Genomic DNA, 15,336 nt, shown 5'->3' on the forward strand with positions numbered 1-15,336 from the left:
GGGACAGCAAGCATTCTGGCCTGTGAGCACTTGTTTGTCTGAAGACGTCTCTTTGGACGAAGGAGTGCGCAGGTAATTGTAGTGCAGCCTTCGAGTTACGGTCGTGTTCCTTTTCCGCTTTCCTGAGGTTGTTTGACCTGTAGGGATCCCAGTGAGCCTTAGCCATGCAGCTATGGGCAAGAGTAGGGCCCCTTGAACAGACAGCAGGTCTCATCCATCTGGGTGAGAACACTGGTTACTTTCTGAAAAAGCAGCCTCGTTTCTGGACTTGATTCTTCAGGGACTTTCCCTCCGTCTAGTTTTCATAATGATCCTGTTGAGAAATGATGCAAACTTAGAAATGGCTCTTTCCAAAGAGGCCAAGGGCACCTGCCAGGTTATTCAGGTGTTGTTGGGCCAGGCTCTCCGTGCGGATAACGAGTGAGGGAAGGTTAAGGGAAGGTCGCGGGGAGATGTGCATGGCCTTCATCATTTATCAACACACTCTGAATACGTCTGCTAACGGTCAAAATAGTCACGTTCCTGGGAAGCCAGTCTTCGTAGCCCACAGTTGTGGCCGCTGTGCCCTGAAATGCAGCTTCCAAGTGTGGACCCGGCGCCTTCGAGGGCTAGCCTCTGTGTTCAGGGCTCAGGTAGGTGGGAGGACAGAGGAGCAGAAAGAGGGCTAGGGACCTGCAGGTCCTCGTGGTACCATGGATGGGAGCAGCGGCCAGGCACAGAGGAGCCAGGATGAAGGAAGTCCCTGGCCAGGAGGCCCGGCCGGGCTCTCGTGTGCTCTGATGGCTCCCAGTTCACCCGGCAGCTCCTGTCTCACCTTATGGCTCTGGTCTCACCTGGCGGTTCCCACCTCACTTCTTAAGGACACTTTCCTAATAAACTTTTGTGATATGACACAAAGTGTCCCCATGATAGACACACAGCTTGATGAGTTCTCCAGTCCTGGAGAAGAGTGGCTACCCTGGGCCCAGGTGTTTGATCTCTGAGCCTCCTGCTCTGCCCTCAAGGGCACTGCCTGGTGGATGAGTGGGGGGCTGCGGGCGGGTGGGGGGGCCTGGCATTCCAGGCTGGACACCTATGTCCTCCCAGGGAGGAAGTGTCCTCCAGCCAAAGGCCTGCCTTTCCTGTGAGACTTCTCTTCACAGCTGTGGCTGAGACAGCTCTTCAATGACTAATCACTGGAATAAAGCAGGTTGGAACAGTTGTTGCAATATTGCAGACGGACGTGATGCACCAGAACATCTATGACTATATCCACGTGGACGACCGCCAGGACTTCTGCCGGCAGCTGCACTGGGCCATGGACCCTCCCCAGGCGGTGTTTGGGCAGCCCCTGCACTCAGACACAGGTGGGTCTTCGGGTCCCCAGTGAGCCTGAGACTTGGGGCCGTTCCTGGAAAGGCGTGGGCGCCTCCGGAGAACTGACCACCATCTGTTCTCGTCCTGCTTCGCCTTCCTTGGGAGACCCCCCAACTCCGAATCCTCCTCCCCTCTCCAGCCCCCCCTCCCGCACCCTCCTCCCCTCTCCAGGCCACCCAGCACCCTCCTCCTCTCTCCGCACCCCCTCCCACACCCTCCTCCCCTCTCCAGCTCCCCCTCCAGCACCCTCCTCCCCTCTCCAGGCCCCCTCCCGCACCCTCCTCTCCCCTCCAGGCCACCCCGCACCCTCCTCCCCTCTCCAGTCCCCCTTCCTGCACCCTCCTCCCCTCTCCAGCCCCCCCCCTGCACTCTCCTCCCCTCTGCAGGCCCCCCCTGCATCATCATCCCCTGACCAGCCCCCCATCCCGAACCCTCCTCCCCTCTCCAGCCCCCCCCCCACCGCACCCTCCTCCCCTCTCCAGGGCCACCCCTCCCGCATCCTCCACACCTGAGGAAATGAGGCAGTGCTTGTCTGTCACCTGGCAAGCTCCCCTCTGGAAATCCTAGGCCCAAGTCAGATTTACCTGTAAAAAATCCTGTTCAGAGACACTGCCCCTTGTGGGCAAGTGTTTCCTCCTGACCGTGGCCCCTGACCCAAGACCAGGCCAGCTCCCCTAGAGGTCGTGGAGCAGACAGGAGGCCAAGGGAAGGGGTGGCGTCCACGGGGGTCGCCGCTCTTCCACACACTCCCCCAGAAGTTGTAAACGACTCAAGAAAAGCTTCCACCACAACCTCAGGCAACAGCAAGATTTACCCCACAAAGCTGAGTGAAAACAAAAAAACCCAGGTGCCAACACAGTATCATTTTATAAAGCTCAAAACACACACAGCTGACCCACGACAGCTGACCCCCAGTCACCCCTGCAGTTGTACTGAAGGGATGTTTCTAGGGACAAAGGACAAGGAAGACCAGCTCGGTCAGAGTGGCTGTGTCTGTGAGGACGAGGGTGGGGAGACAGCGGGATGCCAGTGGTGCTCAGGGGAGCACCCGTGCACCTGTGTGTGCTTGCAAGGGGGTGGGGGGTGGGGCGGTGTGTGTAGAGGTGGGCATTTGTGTGGACGGGGTGGGCGTGTGGGGATGCGTGGCGGGCAGGTGTGTGTGTGAGTGTATGTGTGGCGAGATGTGTGAGCCCGGGTGTGGGTGTAGGAGGCAGGCTGTGGGTGTGTAAAGTGAGCTGTGAGTGTGAAGCAGGGTGTGTGCGCGCGCACACGGCAAGGTGGGCAGGCGTGTGTGTGTGTGCGCGCGTGTGTGTGTGCGCGTGCAGGGGGGAGCGCGTGTGCACACCGCGGTGCTGTCAGTCTGTGTTTACGGTCTCTCGGTCTCTCTCCTCCTCCCCCCACCCCTCACCCCCGCACCGGTGCCCGCGCAGAGGACGCGGTGCTGGGGCAGCTGCTCCGGGCGCAGGAGGCGGACTTCTCGGCCTTCCTGACGCGCTGCTTCGTGTGCCGCGTGCGCTGCTTGCTGGACAGCACCTCGGGCTTCTTGGTGAGTCGCGCCCCCTGGCGCCCCGCGGCGCACGTGCGGGGTGGAGGAAGCGGAGGGGGCGGGTGGGCACGCGGGTCCGGGGGTGGGGGCGGCGGGGGGTGCATGCGGACCCTGGGGGAGGGAGGTGGCGAGCGGCGCACGAGGACCGGGGCGCGGCGGGGCGCACGCGGGCCCGGGGGCGGGACGGGCGGCCGGGAGGAAGCCTCCAGACCCCGCTCTGGGCTTTACTGGCTTGGTCGCGCCTTCCCCGAAACCCTCTTAGCAGCGTGTCGTCAGCACACCCAGCAACCTGGCGCGAGCCCCCACTTCGGCCCGGGCTTGCCGTTTTCACCTCTTCTCTTTCAAGTAGAGGCTTGGGGTGTCCGTTTCCGTTGCTCTTCGGGCTCCTCGGCCAAGGGCTGAGAGGGGGGCCGCGGACGTCCTCCTTGGGGCTGGCACGGCGGACCCTCGCCCACCCAGACCTCTGCCCACCCCGCACTCCCGCAGCTGTGCTCCACAGAGCGTCTCCCCCGCCCCCGCTGCTGCACCTCCCAGCCGGCTCTACGCAGCCTCCTGGGGTTCGCGCTCCCAGCAGTCCCAGCGTCCCACCCTCTGCAGCAGCTCAACACCATGACCTCTGACCCCAGGACCCCTCCCCCTCCAGCTCCCCACACTCCCGTGTCCTTCGGCCATCAGCACCCTGGGCAGGGCCCTCGGATGTGTGCGGAGCTGCCCCCACCCGCATGACGGCGTGCCCTCCTCCCCAGCCTCCACCCTCGGACTGTGGGACCCTCGGGGTTCTATCTCCCCACCTGGGCCGTGGTCCCCAGGAGAGATGCGCCTCCAGTGTTCCGCAGGGCTGGGCTGGGGGTTTCCAGAGGGGCTCAGCCTGTATTGGAGGCAAGGCGAGCAGAGGACAGTGGGTGTTCCTCCGGATTGGGTTCCAAATGGCTCTGAAAAGGGGGAGCCCTGGAGAGGCACCCACAGACCAGCAGGAGCCCACACCGGCCGTCAGCAGTCAACAGCAGCTCTTGGGTGTCCTGCCTGCTGGCTTATCCCACCTCGTGTGGGCTCCTCTCCATTGTGTTCACACCGGCCGTGTGCACCACCATGCAGACCGTGAGCCCCTGAGGTTCCTCGCTGCTTTCTGAGGGGCCCCCGGGAGATGCAGGCCCTAGCGGTTCTACATCTGAGTGGTCTGTGGGTGCTGGGCTGAGGAGCAGACTCCTGAGATCAGAGACCCACTGACTGCATAGCCCCACCACAGGCTAGGCTCAGCGGGGGAGACAGTATTTTCCATTAACCCTCTCCTCTTGGCTGGTCTTTATGCATTAGCAATTTTTTTTAAAAATAAAAACATTGCTCATACATGACACAGATTTAATCATTTCAGAAGAGCAGAAGAAATAAAAATGTCCCTCCCTTGCACACCCAGGCCCCTTCCCAGATGTCAGCACCCCACTAATGTCCTTCCTGAAGCTCTTCTTGCCCAGCCTCCCCAACTTTCTGCTCCGCCCTGACCAGCGAGAGTGAGTTGAACTTGGGGTGGTCTTGGGGACTCTCCCCAAGACTCAGGACCCCCTCTGCCTTCACATGTGCTTCTCCGGGAGCCTCGCCTGGCTGACCCCTCTCCAGTTTGGAGGCCTCACCCAAGATGCTGCCCTCCCAGGGTCCCACATCACCCATTCTGGGAACCCACTCTGCCAGGTGGCTGTGCATTTACCCAGAGGGATGACAGCTGAGGGAATCACTCCATCCAGGCTGCCTCCCAGTGGCCATGTGTCATTTGTGGCAATATTTTGGCCTCAGTCATCTGCTACTGCGATGGCGGCTTCACGCTCCCTGGGCTTATTTCCCTGATCCAAGGGGATAGTGAAGAAGGTTGCTGGTGGGTGACAGTGAGAATGTTTCTGGAACCAGCTCTGAGGGCCCAGGACAGGCCCAGCCCTACGGCAGATGCATCCCACACGACTGCACATCTCTGCAGGCCTTTTCACCCCACCGGGACCTTCACAAGAGAAGCAGCTTTTTATTTGCAACATGGTCCCAAGTCCGCTGCTACCAGGCGTACACATAATTGCTTATCTTTTATTTAGGTGATTGGTTGAGCATGAAGTCTTTTATTTTGATAATATTTTGTTCTATCTATTGGCTGATAAGGAATGTTCACTTTTTAAAATTGGATAACCAATTCCTAGTAAATTGGAAATTCTTATTTCCAGATGACATAAAACTGGAGGTATTTTACTAGACAATCATGCATAAATTAAAATATAGATTAAAAAAGAGGGCACCTGGGTGGCTCAGTTAAGCCTTTGACTTCGGCTTAGGTCATGATCTCATGGTTTATGGGTTAAAGCCCTGCATCAGGCTCTGTGCTGACAGCTCAGAGCCTGGAGCCTGCTTCAGATTCTGTGTCTCCCTCTCTCTCTGCCCCTCCTCCTCCACGGTCTGTCTCTCTCTCCTTCAAAAATAAATAAACATCAAAAAAATTTTTTTAATAAAATAAAATATAGGTTAAAATGAAACTGTAAAATGATGCACTGAATAGAGGAAACAACCCAAAGACACTTATCTGAAAAAAGTTCTATTATATTAATTTGTGAAACTCATTTCTGCACACACTGGAAATGCCTCAGGCACTTACAAGGAATGCACTGAGAACAGGGGAGCGGGCATGACTTAGGGCTCTTCCCGGCACTCCCTTGTGACTCTCTGGAAGCCACTCTGTTTCCACTGGCTAAGGCTGCCCGTGAGAACCCAGTGTTACAACATCAGGAATTTGGAGGTCTAGTTGATATTTAGTTGGTAGCTTGAAATCAGCCGTGATGGGAATATTTCTACCAAAGAAATTGGCAAACATAACAAATCAGGGCTTTTTTTTTCCCTCTGGTGAGCTGGATGTTGAACACAACTGCCTTGAATCCTCCACACCAAGCACATGACTAGCAAGCAGTGGGTGCTTTGCAAATGTTTGTTCATTTAGTGAATCCATAGATGGATGGAAGATGGGAAGATGGGGGGATGGATGGTGAAAATGGATTGATGGAGGGATAGAGGGGTGGATGGATGGATGAATGGATGGTGGATGATGGACGGATGGATGAATGGATGGTGGATGGATGAATGGATGGTGGATGGATGGATGGATGGATGAATTGATGGTAGATGGATGGATGGATGGAGGGATGGAGGGATGGATGGTGGACGGATGGATGGATGGATGGATGGGTGGATGGTGGATGGATGAATGGATGGCAGATGGATGGATGGTGGATGATGGATGGATGGATGGTGGATGGATGGATGGATGGATGGATGAGGGGGTGGATGAGGGGAGGGATGAGGAGAGGGTGGAAGGACAGGGGAGAAAAGGACACATTGTGGGGTTGTTTTAATGTTTATTTACTTTGAAAGAGAGAGAGAATGATCAGGGGAGGGACAGAGGTAGAAGGAAAGAGAGAGAATCCCAAACAGGCTCCACACTCTACACAGAGCCTGACCCAGGGCTCGATCTCACAAACTGAGATCATGACCTGAGCCTAAATCAACAGTTGGACACTCAACCAATGGACTGAGCCACCCACGTGCCCTGTGGGGTCATTCCATCAGGAATGCCCTGAAGTCACTTAGTAATTTAGATTAGCTTTTCCACTGTAGAAGGATCTTTTATTTTCTGTTATCACAAACTCCTAAATTACTTGTTGGCTGTTTAACTCACGTCATATACTCTGGATAAAATGAACTTGTCCCCAAGCTTTACCATCATGAGTGAAGGAATGACAATTCTGAAATGGAGAGTCAAATCTGGAACAGCCCTCAGAGACTACCTCCTCCAGCAAATCCTGCCAGGGGTGGCTGATGGCTCTGCGATGGGCCAGTGACATCTCACACTGATGCACACGAGCACCCAGAGTGTAAGGCTCAGCTCCCACACCCACACCCCCACACACACATAAATGTGCACACGAGAACATGCTTTTCAGTTAAAGGGGATTATGGAGACTCCAGAGAAACTGTGACTTGTCCTGGAGGCCTGGGGATAGTCCACATCCCCAGGAGGCCAAGAGTGGAAGAACTGTTGGTTTGTGTCTCCTAAGTGGCTCAGGATAAGATTTTTCTCCACCTTTCTATTCCTGAGAATGTAAGTTCTGCATTCTCTGATGGCGTTGCTAATGTGCTCTGTGACCACACCTCCGTTTCTGTCTTTAACACACCAGACAATGCAGTTTCAAGGAAAACTAAAATTCCTGTTTGGACAGAAGAGGAAGACTCCATCAGGGACAGTCCTGCCCCCTCGGCTGTCACTGTTCTGCATCGTGGTGCCCGTCCTCCTTCCTTCCGTGGCGGAGATGAAAATGAAGAGTGCGTTTCTGAGAGTGAAGCACAGGGTGGACGTCTCAGGCTCAGTGGACGCAAAGTGAGTGAAAGTCCCTTAAAACACAGCCACGCTCACTGCTGCTGGCGGTTAAAACAAGAGCCTTGGCACTTAGAATCTTCTATTCTTTCTTCATTTCCAGCGAGCAATAACTTAAGAAGTTTGGTGGTTTTAAAGCTAGTACGTTATGTAGGAAAGAATGTGCAGAGGAAGTGCTTTCACACTAATATTTGCGAGTGGTGGTACCACATAGCGCCTGCACCACTGTGTCCCTGATCCCCCAGTTACGGCCTCGAAGCAGGTGCCCTGAGCGCTGGTCATCATGGGGTGGGAGGTGGGGGGCCGCAGCCTTCTTTCCTCCGTGCGGTCCCTCCGTCCACGCACAGGGCTTAGTGCAGGGACCGATGCAGGAGGCACCGGTGCCCAGGCAGTGGGGACACGGCTGCCGCTTCTGCCCAGCCGAGTTTTCTCGGCTTTTCAGTGCTAGAAAACACTTCACATCGAGTTTTCTAGGCGATTCACACCTAAACTTTGTGGAACAGACTAGGCCTGTTTTTTGTGGGTCAGTGTCCTGAGAGTGATTCAAAATGTGCATCTGTGAATTGTGTTTTCCACACAGTATGAGTAAGACCAAGGGAGGGGGGTGGGGAGGCAGGGTGTCTGAGATCTGACTGTACCTGCTACAGATGCAATATGTCAGACCTCTGAGTCCCCAACCCACTTCTTTATCCCTCAGTGGCTGTCCCTAGAGTGGGGCTCAGCCAAGCCAGCAGCTCCCCACTGCAGGCAGGGCTGCATCGACTGAGACCCACCAGGGCTTAGACTCAATCGCTTGGAGGAGGGCTGGGCTCTCAGGTTGAGTTACATCAAAGTAGTATAGCTTTCCAGCTGCAAAGACCCCTCTGCCAGGGCCACAGGGCACTCACCCCAGGAGGGAGGCTTGCTCAGCACCCTCCTCGCCAGCATGCTGTCACTGTGTGTTTTGCATCCTGCCTGTGACGCTGTGCGTACTGGCCAGACCTCATCTCCTCCTCCAGGAAGCCCCTGTCCCCCCTCCTGTCTCCCACCAACAGGGAGAGCCTCAGCCTCAGATCCTGCCCCTTAACCCGTTGGGCCCTTTTAGGAGGTAGGTGCACAGCCTACGTCTTCTCCCCTCCCTCGCCCAAGAGTGTCTGGCTTCCTAGGTCCTGGTGCCTCCCCAGGGAAGGTATCAGTCCCTTAAACCACTGCCTGATGGGGATGGGCCTGAGTGCAGAAGGGGGCTGGTCCAAACCCCTCAGCTTTCAGGTCTGTGATGGCCGATGAGGTTTAGTTCTGTGACAGCAGCATCTGACACGTTTGCTTGCCTCCCTCCGTGGGTCACTTTGGGTGCGGTGTGTGTGCCTCTGTCCTGGAAGCCACATCACCGGTGGGAACACTGCCTCCACCAGGATCCCCTTCTTAGCCCTGAGTCCTGTGGTCCTACTTACACGTCTGCTGACGTCCGGATGAAGAGTCTTTGGCCAAGCATCTCCCCCACAACCGGGTCCCCTCCAGGAGAGTCCCAGGGCTCTGTGGCCCATCTAGGGGATTCCTGCTTGCCTGCCCACGCAGCACCAGGATGGCAGGTAGTGCCCAGGGGTCTTCTCTTTGTGACTCTCCCTCTTGTGGGTGTGAGGGTCCGTCCCTCTTCAATGTCCACAAATAACCTTTGACTAATTCCAGTTGACCTTTAGATGGTGAGAAAATCTGACAGCAGCTGCAGTGGAAGGAGGGCCCCCATTCCGGGGAGGGGGGCTCAGAAGGCTCTCCCTTCTGCCTGTGTGGCATGGTCTGCCTTGGCCTGCAGGTCACAAGCCCCCACCTCCCTGCTGCTGGTCTCAGGTGCAGGGCCAGGGGTGGCTTCCAGGAACAGAGCCACCCTGAGCAGTGGCCATGCCAGCATGCTGAGACGGAAATTACTGGAACGTTTAAAAATAAACATATATGCCCTCTGAAAGATGCACCGTGTCCTAAACATGCCCTACCCGAGGGAGAAGACTAAAAGCAGGCGAGGGAGGAAGCAAGCTGACTCTCCAAGGTGCCAAACCCCAGAGGGTGCCGCCTGAGACGACCCGGGCCCGCAAGCAGAGGCCACCGGTCTCCACACCTGCTTTCTCCCTGTCCCTCCCCTCCCCTGCCAGCCCCTCACTCTGAAATACTCCCACCTTCATTTACCGTCCCAGAGCTTTCTGTTTTTAACCTTTTTTTGGTTTTTCTGTGGGTTTTTTTGGCTTGTCATAATTGAAACCCACACTGAGCTTCCTCTTTCCCATTTTTCCAGCCCTGAAACCAAGTAGACGGAAATCTTACCCTCCCTTGGCTTTTCGCTCCTGGGGGCATGCAAGGAGGACTCTTACTGCCCCCTGGCGCCTGCGCCGGAAAGTGCAGAAGTGCAGGCTGATTACGCCAGAGCCCCTGCGGCGGGGAACTGGGGGGGGGGGGGGGGGGGTCTGTGGCTCACAAGTCACCCAGCGCTCCCGCAGCTGGCATCAACTCACGAACTCACTAAAGTATTTGTCCTCCAAAGTCCTATTCAAGGGATTTAGCACTCATTTGTGAACATGCAGTGTGCCAAAGAATTTGTCACCAGATGCTCGTTTGCAGATGAGGATGACAGTGTAGTCTCCGTCTCTGCTCCCCTGTCTCTGGTTCCTCATCTCTGCTCCCGGTCTCTGCTCCCCTGTCTCTGCTCCTCTGTCCCTGGTTCCCCGCCCCCCATCTCTGCTCCCCTGTCTCTGGTTCCCCCCCACCCGTCTCTGGTTCCCTCATCTCTGCTCCCCTGTCTCTGCTCCCCTGTCTCTGGTTCCCTCATCTCTGCTCCCCTGTCTCTTGTTCCCCCGTCTCTGCTCCCCTGTCTCTGGTTCCCCCCCACCCGTCTCTGGTTCCCTCATCTCTGCTCCCCTGTCTCTGCTCCCCTGTCTCTGGTTCCCTCATCTCTGCTCCCCTGTCTCTTGTTCCCCCGTCTCTGCTCCCCTGTCTCTGCTCCCCAGTCTCTGCCCCCCTGTCTTTGTTTCCTCTATCTCTGCTCCCTCATCTCTGTTCCCCCGTCTCTGCTCCCCAGTCTCTGCTCCCTGTCTCTGTTTCCCCTGTCTCTGCTCCCTCATCTCTGCTCCCCCATCTCTGCTCCCCCCTCTGTGCTCCCCGGTGTCTGCTCCCCCATTTCTGGTTCCCTCATCTCTGCTCCCCCCCTCTGCTGCCCTGTCTCTGGTCCTTACAGCTATGGCCAGAGGATGGAGAGGGACCAGCATATAGGATAGGGATCTGTGGTTCTGAGGCCCATTGGCCTGGACTTGAGTCCAAGGCTGACATCTGCTAGAGAGGTGGCCTCAAGGAAGTCACTTTACACTTCTGAGGCTTGTTTTGGTCTTTTGAAAATAATGAAATAGTGTCTATGAGGCTGAGTTTGCTTAGAATCTAAGACGAGGAGCTCTGTGATTTGTGTGAGTGAGTGTGTGCTCACTGCCCTAGGAAAGACGGTTCCATAGTCACTGAGCGTGCGTGGTGAGTTAATGGAACACAATTAGTGGAAATCACAAAAATTGACTGTATTTTCATTCTGGTCCTGCGGAGAAAAACAAAAGCGCATTTTATGTGTAAGTCTATTTTCTGAAGCAATTTCTTTAGCCCTTTATTGGCTTGATGAGTGATGTGAATTGGAATCTGTAGCCACAGAGAGACTTCACAGTCTAGAAAGAACCGAAAAGTGTGAGTTATGACTGCGCCCCCTCCCAGGCGTGACAGCAGCACCGGGCACGGTGTTAGTTCCTTCCGGCAGCAAAAACGCCATCTCCACGTATGTTGCTGTTATCTGTTCTTCGCAGAGCAAAAGCTGCCTCGAGTCTGTGTGACCCAGCATCGCATGGAAAACCCCACTGCCTGGCAGGTACTTTCACGAACGCACCATGTCACTGGTTTAAACGGGTGAAATGTGTCTGTGCCCCTCGGGGGCTCTCGCCGCCTCCTGATGCTGGGGTGCGTTCCCGGGAGACGCCCCGGAGGGTGTGGGTGTCTGTGCTGAGCCACTCATGGTGACTGCTGTTCCCCCGTCTAAACCCTGACAGGGAGGGGCATTGGAGAAAACATTTCAGCGCTCAAGGCACAAGCGGATGCAGGCTGCTGGGCCCGGGTTCCAGCCAGAGCCCCATGTCCCTGCCTCAGGAGCAGCCCGGACCTCGTTTCTGACCCCGAGGGGGCCGCCGGGTAAGTGGTGCTGTGGCCCAGCTGTGCGTGAAGGGAGCAAAGAGCCGCCGTCTGCTGGTCTGGTGGCTTTGTTCATGACAGGTGAGCCTCGCCGTGAGGGAGTGCGGCGCACAGGAGCACACCTGGGAGCTGTCCTCACATGTCTGAGGTGTGGCAGGGGACAGCAGGTGCTTCAGCCGGGGCTGTCACGACCTGTGCACTCACCCTCAACCTGAAGCCGGGACCGTGGGTGACCACCCTGTCCTCTGCCCTCACCTTCACCCAGAAACCCTCTTCACTCCCTCCTCCCATGGGCCCCCGCCCCAGCCCCCACCCCGACCAGGGGGTCTCCTCTTGGAGGACTGGCCTGGCTGTGTGGCTGCAGGGCTCCACCTGCTCCTCTGGGGCACCGTCTGCCCTGTCACAGCAGGTGCCAGCCCTGACACCGCAAGGCGTGGTGAGGTGGAGGCCTGCGTGCCAGCAGCAGGGTCTGGCTCACAGAAGCCGCTGGGGAGAGGGCATCTGTCTGCCTTACAGTTCGACGGGGCCCTCTGCGTCTGGGCTGGGTGTGTCTGACCCTTGACACAAGGCGTACGCCTCATCGAAGTGCCTCCCTAGGGCGGGGTGAGTGGCACACGCCCTCCCTGCTCCTGTCCAGCACCCCAGGTCATCCAAGAGGCCAGGGGAGGCTCATTACGGGAGGATGCCGGTGCCAGGGTCATAGGGCTGCTGGGTGGGCCGAAAGCAGGGCTGTGGCTGGGCCCCCGCACACTGCAGCCCTCGCAGGTTCAGCCAGTATCATGCCAATCCAGTGCCTTCCCTTGGAGACCCCACCCAAGTCGGTGCGATGATCCTCATTCCTGCTCTGATGGGTCCTCTCCTCTCTGCAGGGACAGGGGAGGAGAGGAGCACGGGGGGGTGCCTGGCAGCACTCCCGGAGCCAGGGGGCGGAGGGAAAGACCTGCGTATAGTTGCTGCTTTGAGGCGCCTGGACCCGTGAGGCACCTGAACTGGATGACAGGGAAACATGGTCCAGATGGTGGCACCAACGTGAAGCTGGGACCCAGTAAGAGTGACCCGTTCTCCACACACACCGTGTCCCGTGGCTCCTGCGTGTCCTGCCCCGGTGTTCAGGGCACTGTCCATAGCAGTGGGGTTACTGCTTTCCGGAATTCACCTGGCTGTCACCCAGGAAGCCACTCTCCCAGTGCCTATGCCAGCCGCACGAGCAGAGCCTTGCAGGACGGCTGCAAGGGGCCCCCTCTGCCCAGCTGCCCCTTTCCCCAGGGGAGCCTGGACAACGGGCTCCCTCCGCCCGGAGGGCAGCGTCTCGCAGCGGGGGGCTATTCCACCGAGGACGCCAAGTTTCGAGGGGGGCCGGTGCCCGCGGGAGCCCCGTGCAACCCCGTGCTGTCACTTGATGTGCCCGTCAAGCTGGAGAACGACTCTGGGTCTGAGGACGCGGCAGACGGCTACCTCGTGTCCCCAGGCCAGGTGTGGCCGGGAGCCGGTGGTGTGGCCAAGAGACAGCTGGTCACTTTCCCTACCAGGATACACCTGAAGACGGAGTCAGACTCCAGACCCCACCTGTATGCGCCGCACCTGGGGCACAGCATGCTGGGGGCTCACCTGAGCGGCAGGGCTCCACTCAGACCTGGCGAGGAGCCGGCGCCCTCCCGCCCCGCACGCTGTGCCTGCCTGCAGCATGTGCATGGCCTTCCCGAGCCAGATCCTCCCCGCCACCTCCGTGCACACGGTCACCAGCCCCCTACACTGGGCCGTGACTGCAGAGCTCCCGGCACCACACCCGTTGTCAAGCGCGAGCCCCTGGACTCACCCCCATGGGCAAGCCACAGCCAGGGTGGGGTGCCCGGCATGTTCCCCAGAAGTGCCTTGCCGACACTGATGCCCCCCAAAGCCCCCGAGTGTGCTTTCCTGCCGTAGGGCGGGTGTTTCTAAGAGCTAGCCTCTTCCGCACGCCCAGACTTACCCTCAGCTGCGATGGCAGGTGGGGGGTCGGAGCCGTTCTGCAAAGCTGCACGAGTCCAGGCCTCCTTAGGTGTGGGCAGCGTGTGCAATAGCATATTGCGTACTTTGTAAAATGTCACGCAAGTCCTTCAATGCCAAGTGGTGTTAAGTCTGTTCACAATTTTCCAGAAAGTGGCCAGAGTGAGATGTGTCAGCCTGGCAGGGCACACCCCTCTCTCCAGGACGCAGTGGGCACCTGGCCAGTCACGCGGTGTGGTCTCCCGCGATCCCCATGCTCACCTCCCAGCTCCGCCTGCGCCGTGGAGGCGGGTCGACGCCTCCACGGAGTGGACCGAAGAGAGCAGCCACACCCTGGGTACAAATTCGGGATATAATCTTTTGAGCCACAGGTGACCATGCCCCTATTCACGGAAGGAATCTGGAAGGTTCCAGGCAAAAGAGCCTGTCTGCACCAGGTCCTGCCCTCACTACTACACATAGCACGTGCTCCTCGACCTCACGGTGGAGGTTGAGGCCACACCCAGAGTGGAAATTGACAGGATGATATCCTGTTCCTTCTGGAAGTCTCTGGAATTTTTAATGGGCCTCTGAAGATGGTTTATGCTAATCTGTCTCCAGTACATTGTGTAATTTCGAGTTTACTCTGGGTTTGGAAGCAGAGAAAAGGACAAAACGTAGAGAAAAGAGGTAAAAAAAAAAGTCAAGTTGTCCATGGAGGCTGTGTTGCTGGCTGTATACAGGTTTTCAAATGGGGATTCCAACCACCACCTCAGGAAGAATCATTAGAGACAAGACAGAAATTGTTTTCTAGAACTGTACACCCACACATCCCAACTGTAGGATCCCCAGACACAACGTTGTGAATCAGAAAGTGGAGTCCCAGTCACCCCACGGTCACCACCAGAGATGGGCCCCCTCCGCTCCCCCACGGTCACCACCAGAGATGGGCCCCCTCCGCTCCCCGCCGGTGCCATCGGCGAGGGGTGTGCCATCAGGGTATGAAGGTCTCCACCGAGCCCGCTTGTACCGTGGTGGACGCACACCTGCTCCTCAGGGACAAGGGCATCTGTTCCTAAAGTCACCCCCAAGTCACCCCCATCTGGGAGCCTCAGGAGGTGGCGGGAGCCTCCAGGCAGGGACTTGCTTCTCCGCCATTGGTACATTCTACCCTTCAGTGTGGGGTCTTCTTCTCCATCACCTAGGGCTTTGGGGAATCAATGTTCAGCTGGGCTAATGCTGAAGCCTTGTTAGAACTCGGGGTTTAGCTGGCAGGACCCTTAGACACACCCTGGGGCACCGGTGCGCCTGTTGCCAGCTTTGTGGAGGGTCCCCCATGCGGGATGCTGGGAGCTGAGGGCTTCTTCCTGGGGCTGACACGGGAGGCCACCCACTGGAGCCCAGGGTGTGGCGTGGTCAATGCGTGGCCCTCTGGGACACACAAGGCCAGCCCAGCAGCCTCTCCTCACCCACTGAGGCCTTGTGAAGGGTGACACTGGTGCTGTGCTGTCTTCACTTCTGCTGCCAGAGTCTCCCCTGACCATTACGATGGTGGCACAACCACCCAGGGACACCTGGGGACCTCTGGCTGGCCCCAGGCCCTCCTCACCCGGTTCTGCTGCAGGGCACAAACGCCTGTGCTCTCTGGGCGTCTGGAGACTTACTCCCTGAGACCTGGGGTGGAGTTGCAGAATCTTCTTCCTTCTTTCCTAGTCAAACCCAGAGCCCAGGTCCTGGCCCTCTGTCAGATGTGACTGTGCACCTGTCTGGGGTCCCCATCTGTGAGGTCACTGGCCCTCTCACTTCATCAGTGGAGAGGCCACACCCCAGGCCCAGGCTGGCTGCCTGGGGCCATGTCCTGCGATGCACTAGGGCTCCCCCGTGTCAGGAT

The 15,336-nt window shown here is 57.6% G+C and overlaps 1 protein-coding gene and 1 long non-coding RNA gene across 3 annotated transcripts in view; one reads left to right on the forward strand and one right to left on the reverse strand.

The window, feature by feature from the left end:
- Positions 1 to 14,089, forward strand: part of AHRR (aryl hydrocarbon receptor repressor) — a 91,483-nt gene extending 77,394 nt beyond the window's left edge. For both annotated transcript variants that reach the window (XM_086674935.1, XM_086674938.1), the window contains exons 6-11: positions 1,217 to 1,346; positions 2,787 to 2,902; positions 7,102 to 7,301; positions 11,102 to 11,163; positions 11,342 to 11,480; positions 12,350 to 14,089. In XM_086674935.1, the coding sequence (XP_086531061.1) occupies positions 1,217 to 1,346; positions 2,787 to 2,902; positions 7,102 to 7,301; positions 11,102 to 11,163; positions 11,342 to 11,480; positions 12,350 to 13,403 (1,701 nt within the window). In that variant the 3' untranslated portion in view covers positions 13,404 to 14,089. The remainder of the gene's footprint in view (positions 1 to 1,216; positions 1,347 to 2,786; positions 2,903 to 7,101; positions 7,302 to 11,101; positions 11,164 to 11,341; positions 11,481 to 12,349) is intronic.
- LOC147583967 (uncharacterized) lies at positions 10,805 to 15,146 on the reverse strand. The gene is made up of 3 exons (XR_015240205.1): positions 15,055 to 15,146; positions 13,450 to 13,799; positions 10,805 to 10,842 (listed from the first exon to the last, which is right to left on the reverse strand). It is a non-coding gene; the product is annotated as an uncharacterized LOC147583967 (long non-coding RNA).
- Positions 15,147 to 15,336: the final 190 nt, after the last annotated feature.

Source organism: Puma concolor, chromosome A1 (genome assembly GCF_028749965.1).
Source record: "Puma concolor isolate L17-30 chromosome A1, mPumCon1.1.hap2, whole genome shotgun sequence".
Lineage (NCBI taxonomy): Eukaryota > Metazoa > Chordata > Mammalia > Carnivora > Felidae > Puma > Puma concolor.